This window comes from Saimiri boliviensis, chromosome 1, assembly GCF_048565385.1.
Source record: "Saimiri boliviensis isolate mSaiBol1 chromosome 1, mSaiBol1.pri, whole genome shotgun sequence".
NCBI classification, from domain to species: domain Eukaryota; kingdom Metazoa; phylum Chordata; class Mammalia; order Primates; family Cebidae; genus Saimiri; species Saimiri boliviensis.
This window is the reverse complement of record NC_133449.1, coordinates 53,013,367-53,025,845: the sequence shown is the minus strand read 5'-3', so window position 1 is coordinate 53,025,845 and position 12,479 is coordinate 53,013,367. Positions and strand designations below refer to the sequence as shown.

The window sequence follows — 12,479 nt, the reverse complement described above, 5'->3', positions numbered from 1 at the left end:
CAGTCCAGAGGCGGAGGCAGCTTTGAGCACTGATTAGCCACCCAGCCGGTAGCCAACTGTCCGGCGCCGATTGATCCTCTCGGCTCTCCGTACTTATTTTGCAGCAGGGCGTTTCCATTGCCTGCTGAGAAATGTAGTTCTCGGAGCCAGGGGAGACCGCACGGGAGAGGCTGTGCGCATGAGCCGATGAGGCCCAGCAGAGGCTGCGGGATCCCAGTTTGGAAAGCTCCGTTAACGGTAGGATCGCGTCGGGCTAGCAGCCGACCTGAGGAGGGAGGGAGAATATCGGGTGGAAATGATCCCTATGGGGCGAGACAAGGCCGAAAGTTGTAGGACCGAGAGAGAATCCCGACTGGGAGACAGGAGACCTGGGTTCCGGTCCTGGCTCTGCCCTGGACTCGTTGCCCTGAGATGTTAAATTGCTTTCCTCCTCCTACGCCTCCAAGCAGTGCGAATGTTTCTGTCCGAAGTCCGCACAGCCCGTCTGACTGGCTGTCTTCATGAATTGAGATCTCTGTTATCCGCGCATCACAGCCGGTGAGCGTCTGGCTCTGTGCCCCTCAAAGTGGACCATAGTTTTGTCCTGAGCGCCCGCCTGGGACGGGGTCGTCTGTGTGTGGGGGGGATCACACCTCATCTCTGGGGAACCTGGGGGACAGGGAGCCGCCCAGGGACAAGCCTGGTGAAGTGGTCAGCGAGGGGCCATTCTAATTTAAATTCCTATGCAGAGTCTAAGCTCCAGCAAGCAGTTGAAGAATCCTACGCCCTCCTTGCCTAAAGTAGGAGCATAATGAATACTTAACTTGAGAAGGATCCATTTTATAGGAAGGCCATTTCCTTAGGCCCAACTATCAGGAGCTGCCTTTGAGTACTTGCTTGTTTTACAGAGCTGTTGCTCTTTTCTTCTCTGTTACAGATAGTAACTGTCTCTACTGAAGGCCCAGCAGTGCTCCAGCCAGGTGTGGAAAGCTGGTCCATGCTTCTATGCTGCTTGGTTCATTTCCTACACAGCAACAGAAGAGCCATCCTGAGACTGCTGTTACCATACCTGCCTGTCACCTTGCCAAGGTTGGCCAATGTGTGTTTTGTTAGAGACCGCCATGGAGGCCATGGTGGAGGAAAAGGAAAGGGGGTTGGGGGGGCAGATGCTGAGGCCCCACAGGCCACAGTGAGAGCAGTTTAGTTCCTGAGGTACCAAGACTAACGGGGCACTGACTACCGTGCCCTCAGGATTACAGTGAGCCACATGTCCAGACCAAGAGCCAGGAGGTATTCTTCCTCTCAGTGTTAACAATCAAAGCATCCTTACAGAGATTCCAGCTTGTTACCAGCAACCAGTTCTTATGGAATCAAGATCATTACCACAGTGGAGGGCTGCCCTCAGAGAGGCCACCCTCCTTCTTTAGTCACCCAAGCCTGTGAACTCTGATTGTCAGTTGTATGTGGGCCATGTGCCCACTTAGGAGCAATTTTTGATGTGGCAGACATCCAGGATGTCCAGTTCCCCCATGATGTGGTATGAGCCCTGTCCAGCCCTTTTCCTGAGGCAAGCAATGTCAGATGAAAGACTTAGAGTTGGCCGTGGCTCACACCTATAATCCTAGCACTTTGGGACGCCAAGGTCAGAAGATTGAGACCATTCTGGCCAACATGGTGAAATCCCATCTCTACTAAAAATACAATAAAAAAATTAACTGGGCATGATGGTACACATCTGGAAGTCTCCAGCTACTCAGGACACTAGGCAAGAGAAGTACTTGAACCCAGGAGGCGGAGATTGCAGTGAGCCAAGATCATGCCACTGCACTCCAGCCTGGACAACAGAGCAAGCAAGACTCTGTCTCCAAAAAAAAAAAAAAAAAAAAACAGACTTAGAGTTGCCCAAACTGGCTAGGCAGCTGCCACGTGTACAGTATTGGTGATAACTGAGAAAGGTTAGAACATTGTGTTGCATTTTGAATTTCTACCATCATTGGAACCAGGTCTAGTATTATAAGCCCCAGACCCAACCTGTGTCTGAGGCCTAAACAAAGCCTGAGCACTTCAGCTAAGACCCTCCAAAGTGCCACCTTTAGCCTCACCCCTTTGATAATCTGACCCAGATCCCAGTAACTCCATTGTCAGAAACAGACTCCATCCCTTCTAGTGGTGCTGCTGCCTTTTGGACACAGAATCCAGCCCACAGTCCCCTGTGTGAACCCCTTTTTTCCATCCTGTGGCATGGGTAGCAAGAGCATTTGGCTGAGACAACTTGTTCATTCAGAATAAATTCACAGCTTCTTAAATTTTGTCGACAGGCATAACTGAATGATGAAACCAGTTTTCTTTTTCACTTTTTCTTTTGGGCAGAGCTGAGGCTTCAAAGACCTCAGGGGACTACGACTTTCAAAACTCACAGAAACCTCCTACACGCTCAGGATGGCCCAAAGGGACTATTTTCTTACTCTTGGTCTGAGTGACTGCCAAGAAGGAAGGCAAAGGTAGAGCAGCTGGATCTCTGGCTCTCCACATGGCTTCTGATCGCAGTCCTTATTAAAATCCTTTCTGGGACAAAGCTCACACAAACAAATGATTTTGAGTCATGAATGAAAAATCTTGCTCTTTCCATAATGAGGAAGAATTAAGAGATGGACAGGTAAGCATGCATTCTTACTTGGGAAAGATGGTGTTGGTTTGAGATACATCATTAAGTATAGTAAGAATACATTAAGAGAATGTGAGGCTTTGGAAAAATTTAGAAACCCTCATTATAGTTCTCTTTGTTCTATAAGAAGGAGTTTTGATTCACCTCAGGGTCAGTTGCTTTTCCTGATAGCTTGTTTTCTAAGTGAGTTATGAGATTTTTTTCTTTTTGCTTGGGTAGTGGAGAGACTTTCAATGAGGAATCACCCAAGAAATCTGTATTTCATTAATTTGAATCATTTACCTTGCTAGCCTCTTCCCTGTAAAATGCCTGCTTTGGCCTGATCATTCTCAGGACTCAGTTCAATGTGGTAGGTCTTTGTATGAGCCAGGCAGCTAATCCTACATGCCTTACCTTTCACACACTACCTTGCCCACCAGAGGCTGTGGGATTCAGTGGCCCGACTGGGACAAAGCCTTTTCTTTGGGTCTCCGGAAGGATTTCTTCACTGTAGTAAGATGTGAACTGTTCCAAAGAAGGAAGTCTTTGGACACTGGAGGGAACTGAAATGGAGAAGGAAAGGAAGGATGAAGTGAATCTCAGGTACACAGACCCCCGCAGGAAGTTGTTCAGCACGATGAATCGCCAAATATTTTAGAGAGAAAATTTCAACGAAAATTTGAGACAAATATTTTTATGCTTAGTACTGTGCCAGTGGATGTGAAACATACAAAAGAAATACAAGAGGCCAGGCGTGGTGGCTCATGCCTGTAATCCCAGCACTTTGGGAGGCCGAGGTGGGCAGATCACCTGAGGTTGGGAGTTTAAGACCAGCCTTGCTAACATGATGAAACCCTGTCTTTACTAAAAATACAAAATTATTTGGGTGTGGTGGCGGACACCTGTAATCTCAGCTACTCCAGAAGCTAAGGCAGATGAATTGCTTGAACCCAGGAGGTGGAGGTCGCAGTGAGCTGAGATTACACCACTGCACTCCAGCCTGGGTGACAGAGTGAGACTTCATCTCAAAAGAAAAAAGAAATATGAGAGAAGGTCCTTATACAGGCCTTTTGCAGAGGAACTTGTTCTGCATACAAGGGCTATTGGACTTAGAGGCATGAGACAGCACTGTAGCCCCAGCTAATAAGATAGGTTGTCTTGAGTAGGTGGAACTTATCTTGATCAGAGACAAAGGTGGAGGTGTATTCTGGAGGAAAACTACATGAATCGGGATGAAAGTAAGGAGAGGAACTACAGCAGGTGTGTTCATTGGATTACAGTGAGAAATAATAATCCTTGGCATCTTGAGGTCCATTACCAGGAAATTTGGGCTGCTGTGGGGTGTTTTGGCCTCCATTCTTGCATCTGGAACATGAAGAAATGAAAGCTGTGTTTAACGAGCATTAGTTGGAGAGGGAAAAATAAGCAGAAGGATTAGAGTAACAGGATGATCTAGGATTCCAGGGCCTTGCATAATACATTCACATGGTTCAAAATCCAAAAAGTGCAGAAGGATGTATGTATTGTGAAGAAACTGCCTTCCACCCTTGTCCCCCAGTTTTTCTGCTGGAGACAAAGCTACTGATTCCTTGGGTATAACTCTGAAAATAGTCTCTGCAGAGACAAGCAAATGTGCTTATGTACTTTAAAAAAATAAAATGGTAAAATAGTGTGCAGAGACAAGCAAATGTGCTTATGTACTTTAAAAAAATAAAATGGTAAAATAGTGTATAGACTCGGTCCTTTGCTTTTTCACTTAATACATCATGAAGATTGTCCCATATTGCCCGTAAAGCACTTTCTCATTTGTCTTTATGACTATATAGTATGTCACTGAGTGAACGTGCTTTTATTTATGTAACCAGCCTATTAGTGAACATTTAGGTTTTTCTAGCCTTTTGCTATTATGAACAGTGTGACAATGAATCACACTGTAAATGTAAACATGTCATTTTGCACATGGATGAATATATCTGTTAGATAAATTACTAGAATGCAGTATCAGACCCCACATATACAAAACATATGTAATTAGGTACTGTCAAGCTATAGAGGTGGTAACAGTTTACTCAGCAGTGTGTTAGCCAACGTACATGTTATCAGCATTTTTTTTTTTTTTTTTTTGATACGGAGTCTTGCTCTGTTGCCCAGGCTGGAGTGCAGTGGAATAGTCTCAGTTTAAATCACTGCCTCCCAGGCTCAAGCAGTTCTCCTGCTTCAGCCTCCCGAGTAGCTGGGATTACAGGCATACACCACCACACACGGCTAATTTTTTATATTTTTAGTAGAGACGGGGTTTCACCATGTTGGCCAGGTGCTCTTGAAATCCTGACCTCAGGTGATCCACCCACCTTAGCCTTCCAAAGTGCTGGGATTATAGGCATGAGCCACTGTACCCGGCCAACTTTTTATTTTTTTTAATGAGTGAGGTTGAGCATTTGTTCATATGTTTAAAATCAATTTGTGGGCCAGGCATGGTGGCTCATGCCTGTAATCCCAGCACTTTGGGAGGCCGAGGCGGGAGGACATGAGGTCAGGAGATCGAGACCATCCTGGTCAACATGGTGAAACCCTGTCTCTACTAAAATACAAAAATTAGCTGGGCGTGGTGGCGAATGCCTGTAGGCCCAGCTACTGGGGAGGCTGAGGCAGGAGAATTGCTGGAACCTGGGAGGCGGAGGTTGCAGTGAGCCGAGATTGCGCCACTGTACTCCAGCCTGGTGCCTGTCAACAGAGCAAGACTCTGTCTCAAAAAGAAAAAAAAAAAATTGTGATTGTGCATGATGGCTCATTTCTGAAATCCCAGCACTTTAGGAGGCCAAGGTAGGAGGATTGCTTGAACCAGGAATTTGAGACCAGCCTGGGCAGCCATATGTAGACCCCATGGCTACATGGGCATGGTGGTGTGCACCTGTGGTCCCAGCTACTTGGAAGGCTGAGGTGGGAGGATCGCTTGAGCCAAGAAGGTGAGTAAACCATGATCGTGCCACTATACCCCAGAGTGAGACTCTGAAAAAAACAAAGGAACAAAAAAAAAAAACCACCATTTGGGTTTTGTTTTGTGTAAACCGTCTATATCCTTTGTCTAATGTTTCCAGTGGGTTCGGTCTTTTTTTTTTTTTTTTTTTTGAGACAGTCTCACTCTGTTGCCCAGGCTGGAGTGCAGCGGCGTAGTCTTGACTCACTGCAATTTCCACCTCCCAGGTTGAAGTGATTCTCGTGTGTCAGCCACCTGAGAAGCTGGGATTATAGGCACGTGCCACTACACCCAGCTAATTTATATATATATATATATATATATTTTTTTTTTTTTTTTTTTTTTTTTTTGAGACGGAGTTTCGCTCTTGTTACCCAGGCTGGAGTGCAATGGCGCGATCTCGGCTCACCGCAACCTCCGCCTCCTGGGTTCAGGCAATTCTCCTGCCTCAGCCTCCCGAGTAGCTGGGATTACAGGCACGCGCCACCATGCCCAGCTAATTTTTTGTATTTTTAGTAGAGACGGGGTTTCACCATGTTGACCAGGATGGTCTCGATCTCTCGATCTCGTGATCCACCCGCCTCAGCCTCCCAAAGTGCTGGGATTACAGGCTTGAGCCACCGCGCCCAGCTCTAATTTTTATATTTTTTAGTACAGATGGTGTTTCACCATGTTGGCCAGGCTGATCTCGGGCTCCAGACATCCACCTGCCTTGGTCTTCCAAAGTGCTGGGATTACAGGTGTGAGTCACTGCGCTCAGCTGGTTTTTCTTTTTTTTTTTTTAATTTTTTTTTTTTTTTTTTTTTTTTTAGCAGTAGAGACAGGGTCTCCCCATGTTGCCCAGGCTGGTCTTGATCTCCTGGGCTCAAGGAATCCTCCTGCTTCAGCTTCCCAAAGTGCTGGGATTTTAGCTGTGAACCACCTCACCTGGTGATATTTAGGATTTTAAACACATTGGAAAATTAGCTCTGTATCTGTGAAATGAGTTACAAACAATTGGTCGAGCATTTTGGTCATTTTTTTGTTTGTTTTTATTTTATTTTTATTTATTTATTTTTTTTTTATTTTTGAGACGTTTCGCTCTTGTTACCCAGGCTGGAGTGCAATGGCGTGATCTCGGCTCACCGCAACCTCCGCCTCCCGGGTTCAGGCAATTCTCCTGCCTCAGCCTCCTGAGTAGCTGGGATTACAGGCACGCGCCACCATGCCCAGCTAATTTTTTGTATTTTTAGTAGAGACGGGGTTTCACCATGTTGACCAGGATGGTCTCGATCTCTTGACCTCGTGATCCACCCGCCTCGGCCTCCCAAAGTGCTGGGATTACAGGCATGAGCCACCACACCCGGCCCTGTTTGTTTTTAATCTCTATCAGGGGATAGGTTTGGCTGTGCAGAAAGGCCATAGGAAACTGCTTCATTAAACTTCAGTTACTCAGAACCCTTAGACCTTTAAAGAGCCAGAAAATCGTTAAAAATTTTTGAGATAACATTAACTAAGCTTTTTTTGCAGCTTTTCTTAGGACCAGATTAAACAGAAGTTTTCCTTTACAGTATTCATTATAGTTGACATCTCTGGAGTTCATCTTTGTGTGTGTGTGTGTGTGGTACTGAGAAAAGGTGCGACATTTATCTTTGCAGGGACATGGATGGAAGTGAATGCCATTATCTTTAACAAGCTAACACAGAACAGAAATTCAAATACCACATGTCCTCATTTATAAGTGGAAGCTAAATGATGAGAACACCTGGACACATAGAAGAAAACAACACACACTGGGGCCTGTTGGAGGGTGGAGGGTGGAAAGAGAGAGAGGATCAGGAAAAATAACTAATGGTTAGTAGGCCTAATACCTAGCTAATGAAATAACCTGTATAACAGACCCCTGTGACACAAGTTTACCTATGTAACAAACCTGCATATGCTCCCCTGAACTTAAAAAAGGTACAACATTTGGGCTGGGTGCGGTGGCTCACGCCTGTAATCCCAGCACTTTGGGAGGCCGAGGCGGGTGGATCACGAGGTCAAGAGATCGAGACCACCCTGGTCAACATGGTGAAACCCCGTCTCTACTAAAAATACAAAAATTAGCTGGGCATGGTGGCACGTGCCTGTAATCCCAGCTACTCAGGAGGCCGAGGCAGGAGAATTGCCTGAACCCAGGAGGCGGAGGTTGCGGTGAGCCGAGATTGCGCCATTGCACTCCAGCCTGGGTAACAAGAGCCAAACTCCATCTAAAAAAAATTTTTTAAATTTAAAAAAAGGTGCAACATTTAAACTATTATCTTTGGGGAATTAATATGTACCTGGAAGATTGACCCTTAACTGTTTTACAGGGTGAACCAGTGTCTACTGAGTATTCTCCATCATATGACAAGGACAAGCGTGTTCTTCTGGCTTTCAGAGGAATCCCTGTATGTATCACCCACATCTTCCTACCTTCTGCCAGGGCTTTTGTTGTGTGCTACTGTGTGATGCCAGAACTGTGCTAGGCACTGGGACACAAGGGTGGCATAGACCTTAGCTTTCAGGAGCTCACACTTGAGGGGAGGGTGTATCGGATACAAACATGCAAAACAGCTTCTATTTGGTAAGATAATTGCTATAATGAAGCAGGCTATAAAATGCAGAGAGAATACCAAAGACACACCATAGTCTGAAATGAGTGTATGAATTTTTGTTTGTTTACATTCAAGGTGGACATAACTTGAATCACCCAACTTCCATATCATAGTTGAAGTTTTCCAGATACCTCAATTTAAAATTGACTTCAAGGCTACGTGTGGTGGCTCATGTCTGTAATCTCAGCACTTTGGGAGGCTTAGGCATCTGGATCACTTGAGGTCAGGAGTTCAAGACCAGCCTGGCCAACATAGTGAAACCCCATCTTTACTAAAAATCCAAAAATTAGCTGGGTGTGGTGGTGCTGGTGTACACCTGTAGTCTCAGCTACTCAGGAGTCTGAGGTGGGAGATCACTTGAGCCAGGAGATGGAGGTTGCAGTGAGCCAAGATTGGGCCACTGCACTCCAGCCTGGGCAGTAAAGTAAGACTCTCTGTTTTTAGAGAGTCTTAAAACATAAATAACTAAAAAGTTAAAAAATTAAAAATTTTCAGAGCATCTCAAAAAATAAATAAATGAAAAGTAAAAAAATTAAAACTGACTTCAGTCAACCCATCAGGGCACACTAGATTCTTTTGGTCTCCAGTGTCAAGGACATTCAGTACATGGATGGGAACTGTTTGTGTATACGTGGGTATGTGGATTGGCCTTCAGTAGAGTGGATGGGAAGCATTTGTGTATATGGGAGGTATGTGGATTCCATCCTCACGCTAAAGGTCAGCTGCCCCTACAGATCTCAGAGTTGAAGAACCATGGCATTCTCCAGGCTCTGACCACAGAAGCTAATGGATGGGAGCCACATGGTAAGATTCCCTTCAGGGCCCCTGGAGTCTGGATGGGACCCAAGTCAGACCTTCCCATGGATCTACTGTTAATCATTTGAATTTCTCTCACTCCTTGTCTTTCAGAATTTTGTAGATTTATCATTCCTTGGGGGAAAATTAGAAACAACACTGAATTAGGAATCAAAAGACCTGAGTTCGATCTTCCTCTGCTGGTGGTTTACTGTGTGCCTCTGGGCAAGCCATGTGACATCTAGTATTAGTATTTCCCTTATCCTCAAAGGGATGCCATGAAAATGAGACCTCAAATGGGAAAAGACTTTGAATGTTCTACTTTATCTGCTTTACAAGGAGCTTCCCCATGCTATATTTAAAGCTCACTCCACTTGCCACGTGATTACAGAGAAAGGTACACTCCAGTCTGGCCAACATGGTGAAACCCCATTGTAGTAGTACGTTTTCATGCTGTTGATAAAGACATACCTGGGACTGGGAAAAAAGAGGTTTAATGAACTTACAGTTCCTCACGCCTGGGGAGGCCTCACAAATATGGCGAGAGGCAAGGAGGAGCAATTCACATCTTACATGGATGGCAACAGGCAAAGAGAGAACTTATGCAGGGAAATGGCTATTTTTAAAACCATCAGATCCCATGAGACTTATGTTCTTATCATAAGAACAGCACAGGAAAGACCAACCCCCACGATTCAATTATGTCCTATCAGATCCCTCCCACAACATATGGGAATTATGGGAGTTACAAGATGATATTTGAGTGGGGAGATAGAGCCAAACTATATCACCCATCTCTACTAAAAATAAAAAGTAAATTAGCTAGGTGTAGTGGTGTGTGCCTGTAATTCCAGCTACTCTGGAGCTGAGGCACAAGAATCACATGAACCCAGAGATGGAGGCTGCAGTGAGCTGAGATTGTGCCACTGCATTCCAGCCTGAGTGATGGAGTAAGACTCTTGTCTCATTAAAAAAAAAAATGGTATACTCGCTAATTCAGAAGCACACTTCTGGAGTCAGATATCTCTAGTTCAAATACTGGCTCTGTTACCCACCAACTACTTGATCTTGAGCAAGTTACTTTTCTAACCCTCGCTTTCCTCATCTATAAAGCAGGGATTGTATCAGAACCCATATGATGGGAATTCTGTGAGGACTAAATGAGATAACGTAGATAAACTTTTTACACAAAATAGAAATCATAGTGAGTGCTCATTGTTGTGTATTGTTATGTTTAAATTCTACACACTGCCTGCTCCCCCACCCCACAACCATGTTTGACTAGCTACACACTGAAAATGTAATCTGTCAGCTGGGTGCAGTGGCTCACACCTGTAATTCCAGCACTTTGGGAGGCTGAGGCAGGCAGATCATTTGAGGTCAGGAGTTCAAGACCAGTCTGGCCAACATGTTGAAACCTCATCTCTACTAAAAAATATATAAAAATTAGCTGGGTGTGGTGGTAGGCACCTGTAGTCATAGGTACTCTGGAGGCTAAGGCAGGAGAATCGCTTGAACTCAGGAGGTGGAGGTTGCAGTGAGCTGAGATCATGCCACTGCACTCCAGCCTGGGCAACAGAGTGAGACTCCATCCCAAGAGGAAAAAAAAAAAAAAACTTTGGGAGGCCGAGGCAGGCAGATCAGTTGAGGTCAAGAGTTCAATTGGCCAACATGGTGAAACTTTGTCTACTAAAAAAAAAAAAAATACGAAAATTAACCAGGAGTGGTGGCTTTTTTTTGAGACAGAGTCTCACTTTGTCACCTAGGATGGAGTTCAGTGGCATGATCTCAGCTCACTGCAACCTCCACCTCCTGGGTTCAAGTGATTCTCCTGCCTCAGGCTCCCAAGTAGCTGGGATTACAGGCGTGTATCACCATACCTAGCTAAGTTTTTTATTTTTAGCAGAGACAGGGTTTCACCATCTTGGCCAGGCTGGTCTCAAAGCCCTGGCCTCAAGTGAGTCACCTATCTTGGCCTCCCAAAGTGCTGGAATTACATGTGTGAGCCACTAGAAATAATGAACTTTTAAAAAAATACTTTATTTTTTTTTAGATGGAGTCTTGCTCTGTCACCAAGCTGAAGTGCAGTGGTGTGATCTCGGCTTACTGCAAACTCCGATGCCTGGGTTCAAGCGATTCCCCTTCCTCAGCCTCCTGAGTAGCTAGTCTACAGGCATGCACCACCACACCTGGCTAATTTTTGCATTTTAGTAGAGACAAGTTTTCACCATGTTGGCCAGATGATCTCGAGCTTCTAACCTCGTGATCCGCCTGCCGCAGCCTCCCAATGTGTTGAGATTACAGGTGTGAGCCACTGCATCCAGATATTACTCTTTTTTTTTTTTTTTTTTGAGACAGCGTCTTGCTCTGTCCCCCAGGCTGAAGCGCAGTGATGCAATCATAGAACTTATGGGTTTAAGCAGTCTTCGTGCCTCAGCCTTCTGAGTAGCTGTGTGCCACCAGGCCTAGTTTGTTTTGTTTTGTTTTGTTTTGTTTTAAGAGATAGGTTCTTGCTGTGTTGCTCAGGCTGATCCTCACCTTAGCCTCCTGATTATCTGGGAATGTAAGTGTGAGCTTCTATACATAGCTAAAAAATATTCTAATATATGAACATCATTTGGACATCTATAAAGTTTCTTTTAATGGAACTTTGTCTTTACTATATGATGAGAAACCTAGTACTACTACATTAATAGGTTTTACTTTAAATGCATATATATATATGTATTTTAGAGACAGGGTCTCACTTTGTTGTCCAGGCTGAAGTGTGGTGATGTGATTATGGTTCACTCCAGCCTCAAACTCCTGGGCTCCAGAAATCCTCTCACCGGAGCCTCCTGAGCATCTGGGACTACCATATGCACTACCATGCCTAGCTATTTTTTAAAATTTTGTGTGGATTCCAATGCAAGACACTCAAAAAGAAAAAAAAGAGATAAAAAAGAAAATTTTATGTAGAGACGGTCTCAATATGTTGCCCAGACTGGTCTCAAACTCTTGGCTCAAATGATCCTCCCATCTTGGCCTCTCAGAATGCTGGGATTATAGGCATGGTGGCATGTGCCTACAGCCCTGGACAACTAAAAAAAAATAAAGTAAAAAATGAATGTAGGCTGGGCGCGGTGGCTCACGCCTGGAATCCCAGCACTTTGGGATGCCGAGGTGGACGGATCACAAGGTCAGGAGTTCAAGACCAGCCTGACCAACATGGTGAAACCCTGTCTACTAAAAATAAAAAAATTTAGTCAAAAATGACTGCCAAGGCCGGGCGCGGTGGCTCAAGCCTGTAATCCCAGCACTTTGGGAGGCCGAGGCGGGTGGATCACGAGGTCGAGAGATCGAGACCATCCTGGTCAACATGGTGAAACCCCGTCTCTACTAAAAATACAAAAAATTAGCTGGGCATGGTGGCACATGCCTGTAATCCCAGCTACTCAGGAGGCTGAGGCAGGAGAATTGCTTGAAC

General features: G+C 45.1%; 1 protein-coding gene across 4 annotated transcripts in view; it reads left to right on the top strand.

Moving 5' to 3' along the window:
- Nucleotide 1: 1 nt before the first annotated feature.
- ELMOD3 (ELMO domain containing 3) overlaps nucleotides 2-12,479 on the top strand; it is a 32,646-nt gene continuing 20,168 nt past the window's right edge. For 2 of the 4 annotated variants that reach the window (XM_039463815.2, XM_039463812.2), the window contains exons 1-5: nucleotides 2-237; nucleotides 917-1,068; nucleotides 2,350-2,635; nucleotides 7,934-8,011; nucleotides 8,953-9,022. In XM_039463815.2, the coding sequence (XP_039319749.1) occupies nucleotides 2,582-2,635; nucleotides 7,934-8,011; nucleotides 8,953-9,022 (202 nt within the window). In that variant the 5' untranslated portion in view covers nucleotides 2-237; nucleotides 917-1,068; nucleotides 2,350-2,581. Of the gene's footprint in view, nucleotides 238-446; nucleotides 538-916; nucleotides 1,069-2,349; nucleotides 2,636-7,933; nucleotides 8,012-8,952; nucleotides 9,023-12,479 lie in introns of all 4 variants that reach the window. The other 2 variants (XM_074397568.1, XM_074397564.1) reach the window with 2 other exon arrangements.